We start from the raw sequence: 26,617 nt of genomic DNA on the forward strand, positions 1-26,617 counted from the left end.
TTGATATAAATTTTCTTTCCAATTCTCTACTAGTTGCTGACCCCTGACGAGTGTAAGCCGACACTATTCGGGCTCATTTCAATAAGAATATACTATTCAATTGTATATTGGAGTTCTGTACCTTCAAGAAACTCTTTATTATATTTTTATGTAGGCTACATTTGTTGGATTTTTTGGCGCCTCGTTTATATCATCTACCTGGTGAGGTTGACAGAGGCTTTTGCAGATCATATAACTTCTGCAACTAATCAGGAATAGCGACCACTGGTTAAGAGGAGATAGAACTTATTGAAGTTGCTTCAGAATACCATGTTAGTGGCAATACAGTAGAGAAACCTTTTAAATCAGGTTGCGATGTTGAATTAACGTATAACTGTTACGGTTAGATGCGGGCAGCATTTGAGCACAGGGTAATATCTAGCGCCACGACGAGGGTTGCATTTAAAACAAAAATCAATTTAAAACAAACATTTTTAAAACAATGCCCTTGTTTAAAACATGTCTTTTACCTTTTTTTACTAGACATGACGTAACGAATCTTTAATTCTGACGTCGCAGTCGATTGACATAGAAAATTGAAAATATAGGGTAAATATGGCTCCTCCGACGAAAAGGGCTTCCGACCACCGTCGTAAACGGACTAAACACAACTTTAACTAGGACTACATCATTATGCAGCATTTTTACGGTCGGCGGTCATCATCATCAGAACACCCATTCTGTATCAAAAATCTCTATGTACGCGCTATAACTGTTGAACCGACGACGATTTCGAGGGTTACATTCACCCCACAACGTACACGTCGACTATATTGGGTGCAAATTGTCCGTAGGCTCATACTACATCTTTTTCCGGCAGTATTTACACAATTATGCAACACCGTTTGTGTCAAATGCAACCCTAACCACGACATGGTTTATGGTGGAACACGCGCACTGTACTCGTGAGGTAATGGACACGCGTTCACAATAGCAAGCTCAAAATATCAAGAGTCATGATAAGGAGGAATTCAAAATAATGCAATCTAACCCTGACTGTATCCTAACCCTAACAAAATCTAACCTAGCCCATATCCATAACCAAGGCGAGGCACAATGATTTGAGTACTCGAATCTGAACCGAGTATTAATACCAATGATTCGAGTCGGGTAGTGAGAGAGTTCCTTGTCCTTGTTCGTACCATATCATATTCGCAGAATAAAGATGCGGTACCGGTACGCATGTTAATGGGAATCACATATCTGTGCAATCGCGGTCAACCAAAAACATTGTCACAATGTGCAAGATATATAGACATGTTAAATAAGATACCAAATTAACTTCAATGTGATGTAGAACTGACATTCTTTTATTTCTGGTGGCATAAAAGTGCAGCCCTAACCCAAATCCAATATAACCTGACATTCGTAAAGCTGACTCGCAATTTTCAATGCCCCGCAATCATAATACTCGCTATTCTGAATAATTGTCAGTGGTGCGGAGCTGATTAAGTGATTAAACGTATCCCGAATTTCAGGCCCGTCGCCACAATATGCCCAGTTCTTAAACCGACTATAAACTACACTTTCCGAATGCAATTTTACGCTGTTGGAGACAAAATGTACAATGTATTGTACAACATGTATAAGGGCCTCGTTTCTAGGTTCCGTTTTCATTCCACCATGGAGCAGGGTTATGAATCTACGTGAAGAATGCGCGAGACTTTGCGGTAATCAAGAAGTTCCCATAATACTTTGGAAAAATTTCCTATGCAATAGCTGCGCAAAAGTTCCATAGCCATTGCTCATGCTCATGCCTAATTGCTCATACCTGATAAACGACCCTTACAATGTTTGTTTGTTTTGATATTCATGGTGTTCCGACGACATTGGTCATTTACACCAGGCCGATATGCTTTAATTTTGACTCTGTGTTCACCGACTTGTAGCACGGCCCACTTCTAGACTTTTTATGAGACACCGCTGATGCGGATCACGTGGCGAGGAGGAGCCTAGATAAACCTCCAATGCTTAGGTAGGACTTCTGGAGTCGACCTCGGTCGGACTCGAACCCGCAACCCATTGGTGTTGCAGCTGTGGATTATATCACTACACTAACCCTTACAATGCGTTTTCATGGGTCTCGCTGTATCGATTCGCAAATTTAATCAGGACGTCTCGATCCACGTGTTACGTGTACTGACTTCTGTATTAATCATACAGGACGCGCGGAATCGATTGCACAGTACAAGGTTAGATGATTACGAAACTGATAAAGCCATAAAAGGCACCGCGCGGGTTTCGGGCGTTCTTCATTTGTACGAAACCGCGTAGCGTTGGAACTGGAAACAAGGAAATAGGAAGTTTACCAACATTTATTGACCGTACATTTATTGCCCTGTTCTATTATGCTGCTGCAATGTTGCGTAAATCATGTACATAGACGTATCAGGAATTATTTCACGAAGGTCTGATTCGACTTTTCCCTTCCAATTTATATCGTATAGAGCTCGGATACTCAATTATTTTTTGCAAAGGGCCTGTTACAAAAGTTAAAAAATGCTGTGGTCCGATGTTACTCGCATGAAGTCTTTTGCAGTCATACTATAAATGTAAACACGCTACAACCATATAGAAAATTCGGTAAAGCGGTATCAGCAAAGTCAAATGTGAAATGTATTTATTGTTCTGTTAGTCTCTTGTTCACAGCTAGTGGGACAGTTGGCATTATTTCGTTCTTGCTAGTTTTATAAATCTTGTTTCGAATCTGGTGAGAGCGAGCCGAAGGCAGTGGTGACGGTTTCCCTGGACATACAGTTGCGAATATATTAATTATAAAGTTCATGTTTAAAAGCGGTGACTGGCAGCTGTAAGCAGACGCAAACATAGTGAGAATAACGAGTTTTGCTCTGTTAGAAGACGAAGTGAACACCAAGAGAGAGATAATGTCCGGACTCAATACTGAAAAGGTCCGCCTGTTGAGTAGCCCTGGGGCCTATACAATTATGTTTCTTCAATGTTATTTCACATTTATCTGATTTTACTTTTCCCTCCATTTCGGATCATAGACTGTATTTCATAGGCAACTGTGTGGTAGAGTACGCCGCGTTTCCAACGCGAATTCTGTCGGTTTCAGTAGAGTCAGCGTTTGTTATTCATTCTCGGGCTGTGTGCGGCAGCCGATAGCTGATAAATATTGCTCACATCCTGATGCGCGATCTACAGGAAGCCGCGGCTGTGACGCTCAGCACCATTATGAACAAGGAAGTTATTTTATCACAACTGCATTGAGGGCGCTAGACTTTGGGTATAGTAGGCGTGCTGCCTCCTTAGCGTTGTTGATGGGCGTGGAGCCAACTTTAAATATACATCAAGTTTATGGATACAGCGCTGATCTGCGGCGTAAGACTCGGTCAATATTTAGTATAAATCAGACGCGTCGTATGCTACCAGGTATTTTAGATCTCACGGAAATATGCATCACTACGTCGTTCTGTAAACATGTCTTGTTCGAAAATTAACGCATGCTAGTCCGTATTCAGGAAGTGATGATGTAGAGGTGAGATATTTGTGTCAGCACGCGATATTGATAAGAATGCAAAAGTGTAGCAATACTGACGTCGACCGTGTATATTATTAGTTTACAGTTCTGTAAGCTCGCCTTAAGCACTGTAACTCAAACGGCTGCAACATGGATGAGCAACAGGAGGATAGCAAGCTGATCATGGATCTGGCATGGCAGCAACAGCAAAAGAAGGTATTGTCCCGTAACTAATGATATCTGGAAGGCTCAGCAGCCCGATCTTGGTAATGGACTTTTCCAGACGTTCACCGCCTGGTGCAATTCCCATCTGCGAAAGAGGAGACTTGAAATCAAAGAAATCGACCAGGACTTTCGTAGCGGGCTGAAATTGATGGCATTACTCGAGGTAAGACTATTCAACGTCAACCCAGTTTCATTCGATGCAATGCGTCTTCCTTTGTAAGATAATATCTGGTGAAAACTTGCCGAAGCCCGAGAAAGGAAAGATGAGGTTTCATTTCGTTAACAATTGCAACAAAGCTCTGGATTTCATTAGGGGCAAAGGCGTGAGGCTAGTGTCCATCGGTGCTGAAGGTAAGGGAGAGGATAGGCATTTGGGCAGTCGTTATTAACATTTACGACCATGGCGAACCTTAACGCTAAACTGCCAGCCTTCGGAGAACCCGAATTTTTCGATTGGTCCCAATATCTACCGCATAACACATCTAATAAAAAGTTCTATATAATGGTGCACAATATCAACTGTATCATCAACAGTGTTCAAAGAACAAAACCAATGAAAAATGATTTTCACGCAGAACAAAAAGACTGTAATGAATATTCACTGCAAATCAGCGTGGCTTCTACTGTATGAGTCGGATGTGTGTCATGACCTCCAGCAGACCCGTGGGGCTGCGTGATCCCCGGTGGTCACGAACCTCTGCATTAGGGGTTACAGTATGTAATGGAGCATATCGAACTATTTGTGTTTGTGAGGTCGATATTTAGCAACCCACCAAATAAAATTGACCTATGTTCCTTCCTGCCAATACGCTCCTGTTGCGAGTGAGCGTTCTAAGCGAAACTTTTGATGCTCTAGAAATTGTCGACGGCAACTTGAAAATGACTCTGGGAATGATATGGACTGTTATTTTACGATTCTCGATCCAGGACATATCTGTGGAAGGTCGGTAGTAAACCCGCATCCCTAAGTTTGCGAAATCATTTATAGCGTATTTACAGAGTCGTCGGCCAAAGAAGGCCTTCTGCTTTGGTGTCAGAAGAAAACTGCTCCATACAAAAACGTCAAAGTAACAAATTTCCACATGAGGTGTGTCATTACGTCATTTCTAGATAACCGCATCAGCGATATGATGACCTATAAAATCTGCCTCTTTCTATTACGAGCGACAAACGCAGGCTTTCCTAACATGGATAGCAGAAAATATACTACGAGTGCTATAAGTCACGCTGATTTCGGCCTTTTTAGCGCACGACTATTGACGTAGTCGCGTAGCGGCCTATATCCATCGCTGTAAATCTGCAATGCGTAACGTATATCTTTCGATCGACCGGTTACTGCTAAATTAATGTCTTCTTGCGAGAACACAACATTGGTTAGTGTCAAGTGGAATCGTTGAACCACCGTTTTCCCCCTTCATGATGTTTCAACCACTATGGTCTTTAACACCATGCCGATATTTCTTATTATGATTCATGAGTTGCTGTGTAATTTACAATATTCTCGCGGGGTTTGATACCTTAATAGTCAATATTGGTATTAGTTTATACTTTAACGACATCTTCTACCGTTTTATTCCGTTACAAGACGCGTCTTGGGTGGAGAACTTTCGCTTTCGCCACACCAAACACGCCGGCTTCAAAATCTATTCTGTAACATAATAATGATCGCGTTATCTGCGTTGCTCCGTAGAAAATGAATGTGTGCGGCATCAATCAGTATCAGATTAATAATATTTTGATCATTTCAAAACACACGACTGCGATACGATGAAAAGATAGAAAGGTGTCGAAACAGCTTGGAGTAGTCTTTCAAATCAGACACCCATATCCCCTGGGCCTAGGCGATGTAAATAAGCGACATGCGCAGTACAGGATAACCGCTTAAAAACTACTGTTTTCTTTACGACAGTTGGAAAGACGGCTTGGCGTTCTGCGCTTTGATACACAGACATCGCCCGGACTTGATTAATTACGACTCCCTATCGAAGGTAAGCGTTGTTGGCAGTGCAATGTGTGCGCTGTTGACCGCAAATAAAGGAAAGCGATTTGCTTTCGCTGTAATTCGCCGCGAAGATTTAATCGCGACCCTGTTTGCTAGGATGATCCTCGTAAAAATCTGGAAACAGCCTTCGAAGTCGCCGAAAAGCACCTGGACATTCCGCGAATGTTGGACGCCGAAGGTAAGCAAACGCGGCTTCTCGTTTGCAAATATTTAGTGTCGAGTTTTCGCGTCCTTACCTGTCCAGTGTCCTATAGTGAGTCAATTTATCGGGTCTTTTAAAGGTTCCCAGCATACCTTTACTCATAATCAAGTGTCTCAACCTAGTGTATAATGACGAAATACCACGTGTTCTAAACAACTACAACAGCAACCTTCACATATGTCCGGTGTCCAGTGTCGTATTAAGTTATAGTATCGGATCTGTTTAGGGCTTCCAACATACCTTTAATCATAACAACTATTTCGGCCAGGTCTAACTTAGTCATCGAAGTCGAAACTTCATGAATTCTAAACAAAAACAACCCTTACCAGTCCAGTGTCTTGGTAAGTTATTATATTGGGTATTTAAAAGTCTTCCGGCCTACCTTTACTAATAACAAGTATTTCGACATGTTGTAAAATATTAATCGATGTCGATACACAATAAATTCTTAACAACAACCTTTACTCGTGTCTCGTGGTTGCAAAAACAAATAAACATCAAAAACAGTCGAAGATACTAGCTGTAACACTGTTATGTGCTTGATGTACCGCGGTACAACGACTTTGAGTGCGTGTTAACTTCCCGAAAAGTGGTGGTCAGTAATCGAATTGTTTCTAGTTTAACAGCATTGGCCTTGCCTAGACTGAGTGCAGGTGCTGGGCTATCTAGTCGGTTCACTTTACCACCGACTCCTCTTCGACTGCGATTCCCGTTATTTTCAATATGCCGACTCCGGAAACTTTAAACACACCAACTCCCACCTTTTCTCCGACTCCTGATATTTTCTCTACTGAACTCCGACTATAATTTCTACTCCGATTCCTACAGTTATGTAAAACTACTCAGAAAATGTTACCATTACCAAAATATTTAGTTATTATTATTACCGAATGGTGGTTACAGGAAGAAATTAAACTTTATGTTCCGCCTACGTTAAAAATATGGTACCATCTTTAACTACAACGGCACTTTGCAGTAACATTTTAGGGCATTTGGTTCGACGTTTAAGTTGGTGGAGTCGGAGTCAGACCATTTAAACAATCACCGAGTATATCGCTTTGCTATATTACCCGAACGCAAGTGGAGTCATGTGTTGGGGAACCTACTTGAAACAATTACTTGACGTATTGAAAATATTAGTCATCGCAATGTAAGAGTTACCAGTTTTTTACTTAATAATTTTTACGGGGGCGATCGTAGACGCTTTCTAACCCGCCGAAGGTTTTGATACCGTGATCCTAACTAAGAAACCTAACAGTACATTAAAGCTGAAGGTTCGGAAATCACAGATCATTCTAAAACACCAGATTAGAATATGTAATACTTGGCATTTCCGGGGCTTTTGTCGCGATTTGATTAAAACATTACATGTCCATGTAATCTTGCCACCCAAACAGATTATCATCTCCATACTCTTGTTTAGATCTCACTGAGATTGTCAAACCAGACGAACGCGCCGTCATGACCTACGTTGCATGTTACTATCACGCTTTCTCGGGAGCTCAAAAGGTATGCGATCACAGTACGAAAAATTGATTCGCGGGGTGTTTTATCGATTCCATAATACCCAGGCCGAACAAGCGAGCAACCGCATCTGCCAAGCTCTCAGAGCCAACCAAGAAAACGAGGAGCTGATGGACAAATACGAGAAGCTTGCAAGCGACGTAAGATCGCTGTTTTGAAAGTTCCCATTGCCGCGTTTTTGTGTGTAACACGAACTGTGCATTAGTTGCTGGAATGGATTGAGAAGACCAAACCACCGCTGGAGGACCGCACCAGCGACAACACGGTAGAAGCACTGCAGAAAAAGCTGGAGGACTTCAGAGACTACAGGAGAACTCAAAAGCCGCCAAAGGTATGCCAACCTTTACTATGCACACAGCAGATGTGGTCGGCACTTAGCGTTGCTATTAGTGGTATAGTAGAAGCAGCCCTGGAATTTCAATTGAATCGCAATTAGGAGTATAAATTTGCAAGAAATGTCCTAAGTAATTGAATTAGTAGTTTCGTAAAGCAGTTATCGGAGGTTGCTAATTTCGAAATACAAAACCATTAATGACACTCCAATTTGGTGCAATTTTCGGAAGTAAATTCAGTTACGGCAGTGTAGAGTCGAACTCACGAAGGTGATGCAAACTTACGCTAGAACTACTTTGTCTTTTACAAAATCCAGAATCCTAGTTCGGAGAAGTGGAAGTAATGTAAAAAACGCATTCCGAGGTAATGGAAGGAGGTTAAACCTACTTGAATACTCTGAAAAAGTAGAAGTACTTCTTTTCTGAACACAGCAGAGCTACAGAACCTCTCCCTGGAGCGAAAAGATGCGTAATGGGTATGGTTTTGGACGTCCAAGTCTGTACTTGAAGAGTTTTTAAGGCGAAGCTAACTGGCTTTACAATCTGGATTTTGAAGGTTAGCTAGCAGATTTAGGAGAGGTTTGCATCACTTTTTAGGAGTGAAATTGAGAAAAGAACCGGGTGAAATGGCCCCTGTATTATCTTAGATTGAACATGTCGACATAACCAATAATTACTTTGCAATTTGGAAAGTAGCCACCCTCGCACCCTCGACCAAATCTGCTGTCTGAAACTGTTTCTCGTGCCTATCATGTTCAACTTTCGCTTAGTTGTTTTGATCTGTCAAGCGAATTCTAATATTCGAGAAATTAAGAAGTAAAGCTGATTATTTTAACAACCTCTGCATCCAGGTAATACTATGCTATCGATTTTTCGTTTCGACTAGTTCGCTACCGAACGTGCTCTCTCTCTCTCTCTCTCTCTGAGGCTCCTCTGAGTAGAATTCTGGGTTAATAAATTGGGGATCAGACCATCTTACATCAATCTCTTTAAAAATGATCCGAATATTCTGCCCACATGACGTGACATTCATCATAATGCGATGGCTGTCGGTGGCGCGTTATGTCATTGCAAAGTTATAGGATGAAGTCGCCGTCCCTTGAAGTTTTGGCGATTTTCATATTCGTGATTTGTAGGCGGAAGAAAAAGGTCAGCTGGAAAGTATATTCAACACCCTGCAAACGAAGTTGAGATTGAGCAACCGGCCTGCTTATATGCCGTCGGACGGCAAGCTTGTTTCCGACATAGCCTCCGCGTGGAAAGGACTTGAAGGGGCCGAAAAGGGATACGAGGAATGGCTTTTGACTGAGATGCGAAGGTGACTGTTATGAATCTTATTTTGTTTCGATATAATTTCATTTTGCTATGCATTTCGCCAGTAGAAGAATCCCGTGTTGCGTCCCGTGCCAGAGCGCGGTTTTAGTATACAGTGATGATTGATGAACACTGAACAGTTTTCGTACAGTCGGTATATCCTTTCCATAGGGCGATATGGATTTGGTCAAGATTAAGAAACATTTTCAACACGTTACAACATGACTTGGACTTAAACATAGCAAATGAATATGGTGTATAATACTCCGCTGTACCGTGTAAAATAGTTCCAGGCTTGCAAACCTAAGAGGCTATTCCTTTATTTTCGTGTTGCCTTATTAATTATTATTATGATTAGCTTCGTGATAGTTGTCTCACGAAAAAAGTAGCCCGATTGCCAAAAAAGGCTATCTTTCCCGTGCAAGCACTTCTTGAATAATACAAGCCGAGGCTTAAGCTCCAGGACATACATAACCAAAATTTTTCTAAAACAGACCGCATTCCACTTATAGTAAGCTACCGCTAGCCCCTTCCCTCTCATTTATTCAACATTCTGTCTATAATCTTGCCTAAAAAATATGTATGTCAAATGAAAATATGGTCGTCACTTTCGCTTGTGGCTACATTGAGGAACGCGATTTAATGGTGTCAGATATCTTGATTATTGTGTACCCTTCCTCATAGAAAAAATACGCATGATTTAAACAAATGGGCATTTCGGCGTCGGCCGTTACCTTGCCACAACGCACTAAGACATATCAAGTTTTAGCCCTGTCCTGTCCTGGCAATCCAAACCCCACAAGACAAATTCCATCCCGCAGAAGAAAAAAAACTGCCAATGCAGAAATACCAATTTATATCGTGTGCGTCTCTTGGTTTAGTACGTTTGGGCTACTTCAATATCTTTTGACATAGCAGCTGTAACCAAGTCACACGGTTCCGAGTCACAAGTCAATCTCACTGTTATAGTTTTGACTCGATTCAAGTCGAGTCATTTTCAATTCAGCACCGAGTCAAGTCCTGACGAAGTGCTGTTTCGGTCCTGAAAATATGAACAATTTGGTGAGTCAAGGTGTACCTTCCACTTTGACCAGCATTTCCGCGCCAAACCAAAGCCAAATTTCTCCCTATACCCTTAGCAAAAAGAGAGTGCTGTATTCACACCCAAAAGACCAAAAAGGGTGGTACACGAAACAGAATCTAACTCAGAATTATCGCGGTCATAAATGGTACCCGCATACCTTCCCGCGTTCCTACGTGCATGCATAATTTGGATTAAAATGTTGTACCCGACTATTTATACCGCGGTGTAAGGCTGAGGTAGGTACTGGTTTCGCGTGCCATGGGTGTATATTCGCACCAGTATATCATGGGTGATACATGCGCAGAAATACACAGTCTAGTCCCTAAGAGGGTACAGATTACAAAACATTACTATTGAGTTAGTACAGTACCATTCTAACCCAAAGGGTGCGTTTCAATACTCATTTGTGAATCGAAATCGTGTGCACATGCCGGTGATCGTGTCAAGGCTGCGTCATCAATCATTTTCTTTCTCACAGACTCGAGAGTCTGGAACACTTGGCCAAGAAATTCCATCATCGCGTGGCCGTGCACCGGGCTTGGACTGAGGGCAAGCACGATCTGTGCAATAGTAACGACTACGAGGACTGTTCTCTTCAACAATGCAAGGTAAAGGAAACGTTGCTGACGTATGTGTTGACAGACAATAAAACTAATAGCTTACTATGAAGATTAAAGTGTAAACCAGGAGAAAATGAAAAAATCTCCGAGTCCATATGACTGTCGCCTTTCGCCTGCACCAGAATTTAGTGTTATAAAGCGGTTATGTGTTCATTACATCCAAAGGTACTCAGCAGGGTTGTTCAAAAATAATTTTTTCCCAGATTACTGGGATTCATTGAACATATTGTTTGAATCGTCGAGTTGTCTACAAAATCGATATAGGACAACTTTGACGCAATTCCGACCGGTGGAGGCAAAATTATTTGAGTTTTTCGTTTATAAATCTGGGATTACCCGCCGTCCAGGATATTTTTGCGATTCCAAAATTTTCAACTGCAATAACTTCCCTTCCACTGGATGTACGTGAGCTCAAATTGATAAGAACCATAATTTTAGATAACCTAACAATATCATGGGGATGACAGGAAAACTTGAAAAATAAAACGCATTTTAATTCACTTGTGCGTTCACATCAACCGGTTGGAATCGAGCCAAATTTGGTGTGCAGCTTTTTTTAGGCAACCTAATAATTAAATCAGGAAAAAAGTTATTTTAGAGTATAATTTGTCCACTTGCATTATCTATTCTAGTTGGTATATTTATAGCCGCCTTCCACTTGCACTTGACAGTTTTTTGCAAAGCTGTTTGCTTTTTCATTAGCACATTGACTGTTGAAAAGTAGAAATTAAATTTAAGTTATTTGGTACATGTTTACGTCGCTATTATGAGTGAAAGTGTCATAGAAGTCGCGTGAAGCACCATCCGTATCACGGTAAATCGATAAATATTTTAAGGTAGCAACTGTAGAGTCTTGCCATGTCGCGATGTGCTATACCTCCGAATAACTACTAAAATTACGCGACCCACTGACCAAACATACTTTTAAATCTATATATTCGAGTACGATTCATACCGTTCATTCTTTGCCCCACTAGAAGCAGTTTTGAGATATCTCAGAAATCGCTATTTCTATTAACAATTGAGTATAAATTTACGGCGTTACTTATAACTCTGCCTCTAGTTGATTAGCAACGCTGAGCAGGGTTGCAAGACTCGATTCGTGATTTTTTGTTGACTCGACTTGACTTAAGTCATTTTTTCAAATGTGTAAAATGATTCAACTCGAGTCAATTTTTGTATTGACTCGACTTGCACTCGAGTCATTGCGCATGATTCGAACTAAGTCATGTGACTCGAGACTAGGACGGCCAAGACAGACATTCCATTGTAACATCGAAGAATAGTGAAGTCACCACATTATTGGTATTTCGTCTATCAGTCCTGATACTTGGAAAATAGGGTCGGAAACTGTTAAGACTGAGAAAAATTAGAATATTATGAATGCGAGCCATTCTATATCACGAGCGCAGAGTTGAAAAAAGTGGTTTGAACCGGATTGAACCGAAAACTGAACAGTGAACAATGAACATAATCACTTGGAGTCGGACTCGAGTCAAAACACTTGACTCGGTTGTGGATTGAAAATGACTCGACTTGACTCGAGTCTAATCAATGAAAGTGAGATTGACTTGTGACTCGGAACGTTGCGACTTGGTTACAACCCTGACGCTGACTGCATTGACCACGTCTGCACTCCTGCGTCTCCTGGCAGGGCTCGAGCCATATGTGCACGTTCCAAGTCCGAAAAAAATCAGACACACAGATCGTTTCGGTTTATTAGCAATTTTATCTGCTCAATACACCACAAAAACTGCGATACAATTAAAAGATAGGACGTTGTCGAAGCGACTTGGAGTAGTCTTTGAAATCCGACACTCTCCTCGTCCTAGGCGATGTAAAGAGGAGGTATGCACAGTGCACACTGAAGATAATATAGAAAAGCAAGCTTTAAAAATGAGGTGGCATGTCACAGAAGGCGAGATCGATAGGTCAGGTCGTGGTCCGGTAATCTTGAGGTAGTATTTACCGACACTAAACTTACCATTGAGATCAAAGTAAAACCCATGATATAATGAATCCGGCCAATGCCAGTATGGAGTGTGCCAAGGCAGTTTGGTGCTCATTCCGTCCGGACCTTGCATTCTAATCCATTGCTTGTTTCTACAGGCTATGGTGAAGAAGCACGAAGCCTTCGAAAGCGATTACAGTGCCCACGATGACAGGGTGGAACAAATCGATAAAATTGCTGAGGAACTCAAGTAGGCATATATGCTTCACTTTAATAACTTACACACTGAATAACATCCACTTTTCCACAGCACCCCGGATTATTACGACGCGGCCAACATCGTCGCGATCAACAACGACGTGAAGCAAGACTGGGACGCGTTACGCCAGGAAATGGAGAACAGAACAAAAGCGTTGAAGGTATGACGAGATAATGACGCTTAAAAAGAAGGATATATTGGAATATTCCATCGCATAAGGAAATCTACCGCAATAAACATCTAATGCATTACTAGAGATTAATGGTGCACAGATTGACCTGGGAGTTAAAATACCTTATCTAATAAAATATTATTTCTAGACGAAACGAAAACATGATAATGAATAGTTATTGCAAATTAGTGTGACCTATGCAATTCCCATTGAGGAAGGCGAGTCTTCACCTTGGGAAATATCATCGTATAGTTCGGTCGAAACGCAGTAGCGTGATACCAATTGCTTACTTACAAATGAGCTTATAAACATTGTATAGATAGAATCGACATTTCAGAATAACGAGGTTTTAAGTTAGAACCCCAACCTCCCCATGCGTACGCCACTACACAAAACGTACCACCACAACACTCACAATTTAACTGATGATCGGGTCCAATTACCTGCAACCAATGATGGCCAAGACAGGCGTATCATCACAAATCACAAGTATGAGCTCAATGTGTGTGTCATGACATCCAGGAAACCCCTGACAATGACTCAGGCACCCCTAATGTTCCATGCAGCATCACTGCATCATTAGTAACGGCTCGAAATTTCCGACAACGGAAGGGCATGATGATTAATTTAAACAAACGTCTTGCCTTTAATGTTAATTGGACGTAATAGGCGATACGTTTGAAATTTTGTATTTTAAACATTGTGACGTCATTATATTAATAACCAGAAATCGAAGACGAAAATGTAGCGCATCATTATTCAGCAGTTATTTAAAGGTATTGATTGGCCAAATTCAAAGTAGGCTTGGGTGTGGAGCCCATGCAATGCACGCAAGGTATGATTTGTTGTCATAAGAATTTTAGCATTGTTTGCAATCACGTCGTAAGCGTTTTATCAACAAGGTATGCCTATATAACGAGTAGGGCTATAATTTGTAATGGTGGGTTTGATCATGGTCTAAGAGTACGATGTAAACTCCCGTGGCCAAAGTAATATTGAGTTGGGTTATTTTATTCCTTGTAAGTCGAGAATGGAGCTTTAAAATTGCCTTGTTAGCGATATGACTGTTCAACTGGAACTCAATTTCCTTCCTCAACGTACGTGCGTTTTTGAAATGATGGTTATGATATTTCAGCATGAGTCGATTCTTCCGGGTTTGGGCCGGTATTTTCTCGATAGTAAGTCGGTATTTCCACTCGTGTTTCCTCTTATTTCATTGGAAGAAGATATAAGATATGGGTCGGTTAATACTTGAGCGAATTTTTTGGTAATCCCTATTTGCTTCAAATCCCCGGCCTGTACGATCATTCCGTAATTCTGGTAACCACCCGACTATATATGCGTCATGTTACCGTACTATCAAACTAGACTTAGACCACTAGATAATTCTAGTTGTTTAATTATAGTAATAAGAGAGAAATTCCGTTAATCCAATTATAATATAATTTGCGAATTGTTTCCATGCTTTAATTTTAAATCTACTCTAATTTCTGGTTTCCCTGAAAATGCTACACTAGACCTGTGTAGTCCGAAAGGTCTATGCTTGGTGTTTGCAGACATTTGTCATTCTCTTGCTTATGAGTAGGGCTGGTCACAATGATTCGAGTACTCGAATCTGAATCGAGTATTAATTTTAATGATTCGAGTCGAGTAGTAAAAGGTGATTTTTTCGAGTACTGAAATTATACGCGACTCGCCACTGAAAGTTAATTTAGCAACGAGGATTATAGTTTCGAATCTAATTTTCACTGCTGAGCCTTGAAACCTTGATTGGCCGTATCGTAGCATACGAAACATAGTACAAAGCAACGAACATTACTGGAAATAGCACATTTCCGAAGTCATGGTCATCCCACAACATTGTCAGCAAGTGCAATGAAATTAGTAAGATCAAACCCAAGTATCTTTAATGTGATGGATAACAGGCATTATATTCTTTGTGGTGGCATTAAAGGTACATATTTGAATTATAATGTATTGCATTCTGCTATGACGTCATAATGAGAGATACTCGATTACTCGACTCGACTCGAAGCATATTACGTGATTCAGAATCGAATCACTCAGGTACTCGATTTTGCCCAGCCCTGCTTAAGAGATGAAGTCTGATTTGATATGAATTGAACCTGATTTTTGCAGTGTTTCTTTCTAATTAGGACTAATCCAATTCCAAGTTTCTGCGGATTCAGTTATTATAATCGTAAGCAGTAAGTATACATTCGTTGAAGCTGAAAATTGTGTTGTCGAGCTCTCTCCCAAACCTTTGTATCGTAAAGCTACTGACCTAAAATATCGCGACCATCAAACTAGAAGATTCTGTAGCGTGCGTGAGTGGTAGTCTACCACATTCTTGTAATTGCGGTGATGGTGTAGCTACAATCTCTGCGTTTATTACAGGAAAAAGAAGCGGAACTAGAGAACTTGGAAGCGCAACGTCTGGATTACTCGAAACGCGCTGGAAAACTTAACAACTGGATGCTGAGTTGCATGGAAGATATGGAGGACACGTTCAATGTGCATTCGATCGAAGAAGTCACTGTAAGTGTGTAGTGGCGTTGAAAATTGCCACCGTCACATTTCAGTGCTGTTTATGAGAGTCCACAAATTGAAAAACGCGTCAAGACGCTCGTTATGTCGATGTTGAACTAACAGTCATGTCGCCGTGCGACGCGCATTATATTCTCAATATGTATACAGTATACTGCCCACTAATGGAGTTCAAGTCCGGTCGCAAAGGTTGCTATATTGGTATCGGTATTAAGTACAGTTCATGGATATTTGCTCGTGATGGGAATGTCGATTCGAGTCATGATTATTGTTCTATTGATGAACTCGATTTTCAAAATTTTCACAAACGAATTGGTTCTAGATTCTGTTCCATTATTTCTTTTCGATGGTTATTTGCCACATAATTCAGTAGGATTCAAGCGTACGTCATCCCTGAACTTGAACCGGAGTTTACGCTACCGCGCGAATTTGTTTAAACCATCGATCAGTGACGTTCTAGAATTAGAACTCGCCTTCAAGCTTACATTTATTGGAGATGGTCGAGTTCCACACGAACACAAACTATTTAAACTCGCCATCCTTCTTGATCATAACAATTTCCAAATTGGTGAATGCCGTTTAGATGCATTATAACATGAAAATAATTTTTACATCTGATAAGAATTTGCTTATTTATAGAGTTTAGATTATGAGTACACTCTGCGCCCACTTTACGGAATGCACCCTTACTGGTAATATTAGCCTAGTAATTCGAACATATCAAAATACTTCGAACATATCACAAATAAGTCACACACTGCAAAACAGTTCCTCTTGGATACTATCGATAACAACGCATCTACTATTGTGTACCGTAGTAAGAGCGCGTCCTATGCAAATAAAGGCGAATAAATAATATTGGAATCATTGATTTCACTTCATGAGAGTTGACTCGCAAAAGACATATTGTTTGGTCATAATAACATGCCCTAGTTGTCTACTAAATGCATGAACCAATTCGTTCAATATTAGCCGTAAATCCCGCGACTAGTTTGTCTTTTCACAGCAGCGCCAGAACGCACATTCCCAATTTTTCAACCTAAAATGTAACATATAATTACATGTGATTGCTCCATTAATAGGGAAGTACAATTAAAACTACTTTTCACTGCATTTGCTCAATCAGAATTTGAATTACATTTCAGATTTTTTCTCAATTACTAATGCAATTACTAAGGCCTAAAAATGTTAAAAATTACATTCAATTACAATTACTTCAACTCTGGACTATGTTGGCATTAAAAATGTATATTGCGCATTCGTTTTTAACTCCAAGTCAATGAGTTTCGGACCACAGCACATTGGAGCGTGTGTTTCATATCAAAATACGTGTTTCCACACTATCACGACTCATTGCAGCCCGGTAACAAGAGCTTGCAGTATAAAGCAAGTCATACTGGAAACTGACTATCAGTACGAAACCTATATACAAAGACACATTTTCACCCAGTCAGAGCGTTATTCGTCCTTCAAAACAATTCAACTTTTGATCAACAGGAACTAATCGAAGAACACAAGGCGTTCACATCCAGTATCGGAGATGCGGAACAGGAGAAGAACTCAATACTGGAATACAGCGGCACGGCCGCGGACCCCGAAACTGGAAATAGCTACACGTCAGTTTCACCGAACGTGAGTCAACTATTCTATATCGCGACTCGCGTTGCAGTAAAGTCAGTTCACATCGGTTGTTGATGTGTTTTCGTTGGAATATAGGCGTTTGCCATGCGCTTAGTACGCACATCCGAGTGTAATGTTTTGTTGCAAAACGGTTGACGCTTCGCTATCATTATGAGTCGGTAATGCGTCGTTGCACGCGGTTTTGCTATTACCCTTTATAGGCCACGCTATACGTGACTCGGGGAAATGGCACGGCGACTATAAGCTAGATCAGTGGAAGGTTACCTTTTTCAGAGACGGCCCTAATTTAAAGAAAATCAACTCATGCGACCTCATTTGGTCTTCCGATACCGAGTAAACCATTCGAAGGAATGCTGAAACTAAATAGTTAGAGTTACCTATATGTGCGTAATTATAGAGAAATATAAATACACAAAAGTATTCCATAATGACTGTTGTTAATCAGTTTCCATTAGCATACGAGCTTCATGTCACCAACGCCAAATGCCTCCGTTTAATTTCACTGTCAATGCGACAGCCTGTATGTTGTCCAACCGTTGCCGAAGCCGCGGCTTGACTTTCGTAAGCTTAACAGTATCTCATGCTCTGCTTCAAATTGCAGTAGGTGTCCATTTATCCAAGTACGGTATTTGGCGAACGGAATGTGTAATACGAACAGTCAAGTTGTGGCGGTAAACATGTAGTACAGAACACACGCTTTCTTTTACTGTTGTATGTTATGTATTTTTCATTCCTACATTCAATATTGGATGCGCATAGTTCCTTCTTACGTAACCTGTGTGTGATGAGTGTGCTAATTGATGAAGCCAACAATTGAATCAGTTAGTCTTTTAAGATTTACGAATTTAAGCCCCAGCGCTCGTCGGTGCAATAAAAAGTGAAAAGCTACGGTACATATCAGGGATCGGTAACCTATGATTTCGGAGCCATTTTGATGATGGATATGGCTCGTCGATAAAATTTTAGTCGGACCCTACATTAGTATCTTATTTTTCCATAATCTTGAAACTTGTCAATACATTTTCAGAACGGCCAGAATTATTATTCTTATGGTATCTGAAACGAGTCGCTGGGAGTCCAAACATTGGTATATCCTGGGGGGTTTAGGCTCGGAAGCCCTCTTTTCAAAATCCCAATATTTCTGTAAAATATTGTCCCACTGAAAATTGCTCATGTTCTGTATGGTAGTTTTATTTTTTCCAAGAGGACAAATATGGTATCTGTGTTATAACATCACAGCAGCTTTTACACATAAATTATAGCGCTTACGACAAATATCATTTGGCGAACTTTGATCATCATCGTGAATGATTCGAACTAAAACAGAAACATTCGCCTTCTAAAACTGAATATCGTGAGTCATAGCGACCCCAAAACGAATTTACTGCAGCCCAACTTGGGCTGCGGGCGTAGTGATTCGACTAATAATTCTATTGATTCAAAATCGAGCATAGAGAGATGATTTTTTCCAGTACCGAAATACACGTTCCGTACTAATTAGATTTGATTTATCAACAAGTATAGTTTCGGTACTATTTCCGCGGTGGAAGGTTGTAAACCTAGATTTATCGTTTCGGAGCCTACGAAACATGTTATAATCTTACCCATGTTAATGAAAATGGCATATATGTGAAGCGATTAATCCGCAACATTATCACATAAAGCGCAAAGAAATAGGTATGATCGAAAAATATACCAAATGATCGTTAATGTGACGTAGAACCGCGGGCCCCAGTTGAGATCCACTGAACTAGAAGATTGCACAGTGACCGATTCAACGTAGCATTACAGTATGGTAGGAGACCTCACGTTGCACTGTCTCGCAGGAGATCGAGCAGAATTGGAGCCGTCTCGTTGAATTGAGCGACAAGAGGAACGTCGACCTCGACGCCGAGCTGGCGACGCAGCACGAGCACGAGAAGCTGCGCGTGCATTTCGCCGAGCTGGCCAACGCCTGCGACAAATGGATGCAGGAGCAGAACGAGGTGAGTCTATCTCTGGAGTCGGACTTTACCGCTTTTGCGTCGCGGACGACCGTGATAAGAATCCGTAGCCCGATAGGCTTCGTGAATTGGTGAAAACCACCACGGTCTGGCGGGATCGGGATTTCAAAAATACTATGCTGCTAAGATTTAAACGAATATTGTTCAGGGCTAGAGATGTATTTGTCGCTGCTGCAGTTTTTGTTGTGCATATGATGTCGCGATTATATTAGGCCTTTTACTTCATTCCGAAATAATATTATGATTCCGTATTGCCGACTAGTAGCACGGTCTATACTTGTAAACTTTAACCATGGTAACATGGCAAGGAGGACCTAGTTAAACCTCCGACGCTCATATGAAGATCGATTCTCAATGTCCTGTTGCAGAGGTACATCAGTGGTTCCCACAGTGGGCGCCAGAAATCAGTGATGGAAATCCAATACCGTAACCATTATCTTTATTTGTGCATTCAAATGGGATATATCAATATGTGGTCACTGGCCACGTCGTTCTTCGTACCCTGTTGCACAAGGCGCATTCCATCTGACATCGTCACCACCCCTCTCCAATAGATTTTACGGGCATGCTATATTGAGTTTTCTAACCAATCTGACAAAACGAACAGAATCCTTAGCCAGCGAATCTTTTTCTACACACATTTAAAAACGCCTGTGCCACGACAATGATGAATTAAAAAAAACTTAATACACCACAATGACGGGAAATCTGGAGGGAAGTTGGCTTGCACGGTTTCATTCCTTGTAACTGTGTATCATGAAATTTCTAGATTTGTGGCTTTGAAATAACGTGTAGTGCTGCCTATGAAGTATATAAGCATAAAAATAGCATAAGCGCCAACGTCGTTTGTGTGAGCAATAATCAAAACGACTTTTTGTCGATGTTAGGGAGTAGGTGGGCGTTTGGTAACTGGATTATTGGCCAAGGGGGAGTTGTGTAGAAAAAGTTTGGAAAAGAGTGAGCTACATAATATCTCCTACATAATCGCCGCAGTTCATATGATTGTAGCCATAATGTCACTAGGCTGAAACTGTGACTTCTCACCAACATTGTATGTGATAGTGTAGCGACCCGCTAATTGATTGATTGATTAATTGATAGATTGATTTACTAATTCGTCCTTCAGAAATGCCGCGCAATCACGATGCAACAGAGCGGATCTCTCGAGGAGAGCCTTCAGAAACTGCAGGAGCATCTGGAGACGATCGAACAACGAAAACCAGACATCGAGGAGATGGAATCCACCCATCAAGTAATGGCGATGTTCTGTTAGCACAACTAGCGCTGCTATTACAGATAATATGGCCTCGTGATGCTTTTTCTCGTAGACTGTTGACGCTTTTTTTCCATATATGGATCTCCATGGCGTGTGATTCCTCTAAGATTGTAGGACAAAAGATGCTTGAAATCGAAGGACACCAATTTTAAATTCTCTGTGCGATCTTGACGCCTATATTATACGCTATATCGTCGCCGAACTTTGGTTGGTTGATTCCCGAACGACCGTATTTTACTGGTAAATTTTCGAGTCATTGCTAGAAGTGTGAGACCCCTCTATAGCTATAACTTTCCCTAATACATTTTCAGACCTTTCAATATTTTTACTTCCAATCGTAGTAGTTTCGACAGGCCTTGAAAAATGCTATATTTCTGCTGGTACTTGTACTCGAGTATAGCTTTACGGTGTTGTGTCAGTTTCTACTAGAGTAGCAACGCTACTTTGACCACCCTGGCCGCAACAGCACCACCTCTTTCGCCTCGATTATCCGAAATTCCATTCGCGCTACGCCTGATTTACCTCCAGCTCGTAATTGTTGATCTGTGCATAGTCCGATCTCCATATTTGAGAAGTTTCTCACCATCCATGACACCTTACATGCCGCCAAGAGTGCGTATAGAGGTTGCAAACATTCCAGCTGCTCTTTTAAATATTTTTTGATGTGGCGAAAAGAGGGGCGCAAAATATTTCACTATCATCAAGGGGGCGTATCGATAAAAGTTTGAGAAACACTGGCCCAGTCTCTTCAAACACACAGTCAAACGCATACTTATAACAAGCCAAGCAAACGGTGCTAATCCTCACTCCGGTAACAGGCTATCAACATCGCCCGCATCTACGACAACCCCCACACCGCTCTGACTATGGAGCACATTCGCACCGAATGGGACCATCTCCGCACCACTTGCTCTAGGACCATCAACGAGGTCGAGAATCAGATCTTACTGCGAGACGCGCTCTCTCTCACGGAAGAGCAGATCAAGGAATACCGGGCGTCGTTCGATCACTTCGACAGGGTACGTGGCTCAGTTGGTCAACTAGGAAATTGTCAGTTTTTTCCGCATAACATCAGAAGTAGAAATAGAGCTACACAGTTTCTGTCCAAATTAGATGAGAATTAGGTTTAGACTTACTAAATTCGCAAACCGGGGGTAATTGAACTATATTCTGAATTAGAAAGCAATGCAACAAAAATTCAGTTCATCGTATCAAGTCAGAATTCATCCTCATCAGCATGAGAATGGCGAATATGTGCATCAAGTCGGGCTCATACCGCGCTATACTGTTCTGTAGCATTTTCGTTAAAACCAGAAATTAGATTCTAATTATAATTAGAGCATAGAAACATTTCACAAATTAGATTGGAGTTATGTTAGCAGCATTTCTTCCTAATTAGATAACTAGTTATGTCCAAGTCTATCATGTGAACGCTTCTCGATTTTGATACCTGTTGATCGATGCGCTTGCTTTTCAGGACAATTCGGGTCGTTTGGATTACGTCGAGTTCCGCGGTTGCTTGCTTTCCCTGGGACACGAGGTGGACCCGAATGCCCCCAAGGTATTGCTCTTATATTTGGGCCTATCAGCGCGATGGGATATCATTTCTGTTTGCCTACGCATCTGAGAATGAGCCAGTCATGTTGAGTAAAGACTCGGAATTCAGAAACGCTCGAATACGTTTTTGAATGCGAAATGCGAATCGTCCGCTCAAATGGAGTTGAACTCAGCCTTTGCTCCGTTGAGCACGACTTGAGTTTGGGTTCGAGACATCTGTACGGGCCTTGGAGTCTTGATTCTAGCCAGGGTTACCATATTTATGTGACTCAAATTCCGGACACTCTTCAGCGCCCACTGGTGGATTTCAAAATGAGTTATGACATCACACTAGCAAAGCTTTGCTCATAGACCAGAGGCGGTAACGATCCGGTTCAGGAGTATATGGCTGTGTGTTGTGTAACCGGGACCGAAAGCACATGTTTTCAGCCCCATCCCGCCCGTTACAACGATTTTGAGCCCACACTCTGGGGAAATCGATGCGACTTCTGGGGGGGGGGGGTTGCTGTATGAATCTGGTTTCTATATGCATCTGGTCTGGGATTCTGTCAATATTATTGGTTGTTCCATATATTACTATATAGATACTACTCTCCGCCCACATGATCAGAGTTAGCGGTGGAGGATGATGAGTTCGAAAATACAGGGAGCGTAATTTTACATCGTTAAGTCATGTTCATGTCCTACCAATAACATTGTTTATCAGCCTTATGCCGGTGCGCATCACGGAGCTTTATAAACACCCGAGATCCAGTGGTTTACAACCTTTTATGGTCACGACTCCATCTCTAATTTGAAAATGTTCCGTGGCCCAGATCAAAATTTGACGAGCTGATTACTAAAAGAAGTCAGCGCCTTTGCCCGGACTTACTCACGGGCTATTTTGGAAGCTGATTACGTTCAACATATTCGCAAACCCCAGAATGGAGGAAAACTACCCCCACGTTTGGAACCACTATCTTTGAATAAAGCATTTAAACGGTCTTAACGATATCTAGGAATATACCGTTCTGCTATAATTGCGATTACAATTAGGCTTATTTCAGTGAATGAAAGTTGATTTTATTTATATGTTATTGCAGTTTTTGCGAGGGTGGTAGTCTCCATATTAAAATCAATAAATGTGATAGTAAATCGCGCGCAGCACGATGAAACATATCATGCATCAGCGTAAATAGTCCGAAAAATAATGTTTCTATGTTGATTTGCGAAAAAAATATGAGCCTACTTCAAGTCTTCAAAATTCTGGACATTTGGCATATTTTAGAAATTCCTCCCATACGCTAGCTTGAACCGTGAAATTCCGGACGTATAGCAACCCTATTCTAGCCGGATAGGATTTACGAAATCGTATTGAATCGGGTTGAATTTTGGGCCAAATCGGCCTGATCCGGATAGGATTATGACTTTTTAATTTATACAATGGATGTATTACCGGCTTACCATCTACGCTTCCTATCTACGCTTCATATAGCTTGACGTGATCTGACAGTTTCTAACCAGGAATGTGGCGTTACCTCCATCAATGCGTTTGAGTTTGATTACGATTTCTTCATAACCGTGTGATTACGATCCCGATCAAGAGAAAATCCAGCAGAAGTCGATTATGGTTACTATTTCACGGAGAAGTACTGACGATTATCCACGATTGCACATTACGGTTTACATATCTGAAGTGCTATCCAACTCTCAGCAGGCTGATGCGCCAACTACCAACTTAGACAGTTGACGAACAACTAGCAACTGATTTTTTGAGTAGTTGAATAGTTCCAGTTGTACATTAAAAAATGATTGCCGAACAACTAGAAAACACTGTCGTTGTTTGGCGTGAATCGTGATACCGGTGTCCTGTTGTGTTATGTTCTTGTAGCCATCGCTATCTCAGAGTCATCACTGCTGACGGTGGCATCGCCAAAAGATGGATTTTGGGCTCCCATTTCGAAATTGTACTTACGTTCAGGCCTATCCTACTCCGACAAATAAAAATGATCAAGTTCGTACAGATATTAATCTATAGTTCGTTTTGTTTTAATTAATTGCGGATGTTTAAATGGCCTTTAGTTCTAGTTGCGTCCGACGCAGATGTGTACTCGAATGGTATTTTCCCTGTCGCTTAACTATTCCGTGACATCTGGAAGAATCGAGTTCCTAATTGATCGATTTCCAATCCGTTTGCTTTCCAGGGCGAGGAAACGTTTAATAAAATCATGGATCAAGTCGATCCCAACAAATTAGGTTACGTTCCGTTCGAGACATTTATGGATTTCATGGCGAAGGACACCGCTGTCGAAGACACGGCCGCTCAAGTTACCGATTCCTTCAAGGTCTTGGCGGGAGACAAGGTAAGCTGGCGCGAAGTATAGGCTACAATCTAAGGGAAAGAGTATGTATTCACACCCTAAAGGAGGTACACGAAAACGGGGCCTACTTCAGATTTCAGAAACCCTGTTCTCGGAGTGTCGATTGAATATATAAACGGACTTGTTAGCGATTGTATTCCTTTTTTGTGTATTTCAATTTAGAGCCAATCGTCATGAACAATTGCTGTTTCCTTTCGCTGTATATCTTCAATCGCTAGTTTGGTTCGTTAGGCTAGTACACGAATGAAACGGTAGTGAATGATTCATGGTTTCCAGTGTTGTTATGATGCTACGTGTCTATACGTGTGCACCTTTCAACGTCTACGTTCTTTCGTACCCCATTCTCCTCCATCCATATCTCCATTGCCTGAAGTATGACCATGTGAGTATCAATCTAATTGAGTGCCGCCGAGCGAAATAAAATACCACTATTCCGCCGGAATCCCTAGTCACCGATTCCCATACTATATGCTGGCCATTGATCAGTCATCGAATTAACGATATCAATTGGTAGGGCAAAATATATATTAATGAAGCATTGAAATAATGCATAAGTCATTATCATGGAGTAAAAAGCCGAGTAGCTAAGCCCCAATACCCCATACTACCTACCTACATACGAGCGCTGGATCAGTTCCTTTGGTTGGTTCAAGGAAGACACGGCTGTGATTGATTCATCTCCAAACAGAATCCACCACAACCCCGATATAAATAGGAATAGGGATATGACGTAGTGTATGTTTGTCCTTCGTGCTTTTGCGGCATATACACCGACTCATGATATAAATACACACGATCTGTGCATGTGCAATTTGTGCATATCATGAGTACCTGATGTGCATATGCCGCTGGACAAGAAGGTGCAGATATAGCCTTGTAACGCTCTCTAAGTCTTGCACTTCCCTTCCATGCTACCCCGGTATTGCCTAGAGCCAAGCGGGGAGGCCGTGAATGCCAGTGTTCCTAATCATGTCTTTAGTCTGACCTGGCCGGGTAGTGAACCCACGACCTATCGACGCTCCACGATCACGTTATCTTGTCAACCTTCATAAGCATTGATGTAGTTCACTCATTTTCACTCATCTGAAGGGAGTAAAAGCACAAAATGGAACCCGAAAGTGCCGTTTACCAGGTTTCATTCAGGCTTAAGCGGAAATCTGTTAAATGCACCTATTTCTCACCCACGGATTCACAGTGTAACCACGTGGCTCTATATATTCAGCCTTACATCCTACCCGACGAAATTCGAAGAGAGCTCCCGCCCGACCAAGCGGAATATTGCATATCAAGAATGAGCCCCTACACCGGACCGGGGGCACCGGCCGAGGCGCTAGACTACGAAAGCTTTTCCTGCGGTCTCTACGGCGAGAGCGACTTGTAACTTAAACTCCCGCCGACTACGCGACAATGTTCCGTGGCTGTCTGAGGCCGGGGGCCTCGTTACTTAGATGCTTGTCGTGCGTTCGCCGATGCGAGTCTAGTTGGTATATTTCAAATTAAGTCGTCGTGTATTTCATTTTCCGAAGCCTGAATAGGCCGACACAGTTTGCCGCGCTACCGTGAGATTAATCCCTGTACATTAATTACGTCTATGCATGTAAATCAAGGGATCTTGAACTGGGGTTCCCGAACTAGTTTTAAGGTTCTGTGAAATGTCAGTGTTGGAATCATGTCATCCCATGGTAATGGCGCCATTACTGGGACTATGACTACCTTGTCTAGTCATGAGTTAGATTATTCGAGGAGTGGAGTCTATTTTGTGTCATCAGGCATCTTAGAGATCAGATAGCCTAAATCGAGATTGGGCCACACAGTGACGCCTTTTTTATGGATGGGCTACTGAAATTTTGCGACTACCCGGTGTCACCCACAAATCCTGAAGCAATCTGCGATCAAAACAGTTTAAGATCCCTTGGTGTAATTGAGCGTGTAAGCAAGATTCGCCCTTTCGTTTTACTCGTTAATCAAGACCGCTCGGAATGATTGGTTATTCCGTTTTTAAAATCAATATATCTTACGGTGTTCGTT

General features: G+C 41.5%; 1 protein-coding gene across 1 annotated transcript; it reads left to right on the top strand.

Moving 5' to 3' along the window:
• The first annotated feature begins 3,616 nt into the window (after window positions 1-3,616).
• LOC145445040 (alpha-actinin-1-like) lies at window positions 3,617-26,617 on the top strand. Its single transcript, XM_080323135.1, has 22 exons — window positions 3,617-3,736; window positions 3,804-3,908; window positions 3,967-4,096; window positions 4,602-4,688; window positions 4,745-4,832; window positions 5,655-5,733; window positions 5,844-5,925; window positions 7,373-7,458; window positions 7,521-7,613; window positions 7,679-7,804; window positions 8,942-9,123; window positions 10,682-10,811; window positions 12,933-13,024; window positions 13,085-13,193; window positions 15,603-15,743; window positions 17,250-17,384; window positions 19,220-19,378; window positions 20,523-20,648; window positions 21,491-21,691; window positions 22,150-22,233; window positions 24,413-24,571; window positions 25,812-26,617. Exons 1-22 carry the CDS (start codon window positions 3,671-3,673, stop codon window positions 25,968-25,970), a joined length of 2,619 nt encoding a protein of 872 aa, XP_080179261.1. The 5' UTR covers window positions 3,617-3,670; the 3' UTR covers window positions 25,971-26,617.

This window comes from Botryllus schlosseri, chromosome 8, assembly GCF_051294905.1.
Source record: "Botryllus schlosseri isolate E-star chromosome 8, Bs_hap1, whole genome shotgun sequence".
In the NCBI taxonomy this organism is placed as follows: Eukaryota; Metazoa; Chordata; class Ascidiacea; order Stolidobranchia; family Styelidae; genus Botryllus; species Botryllus schlosseri.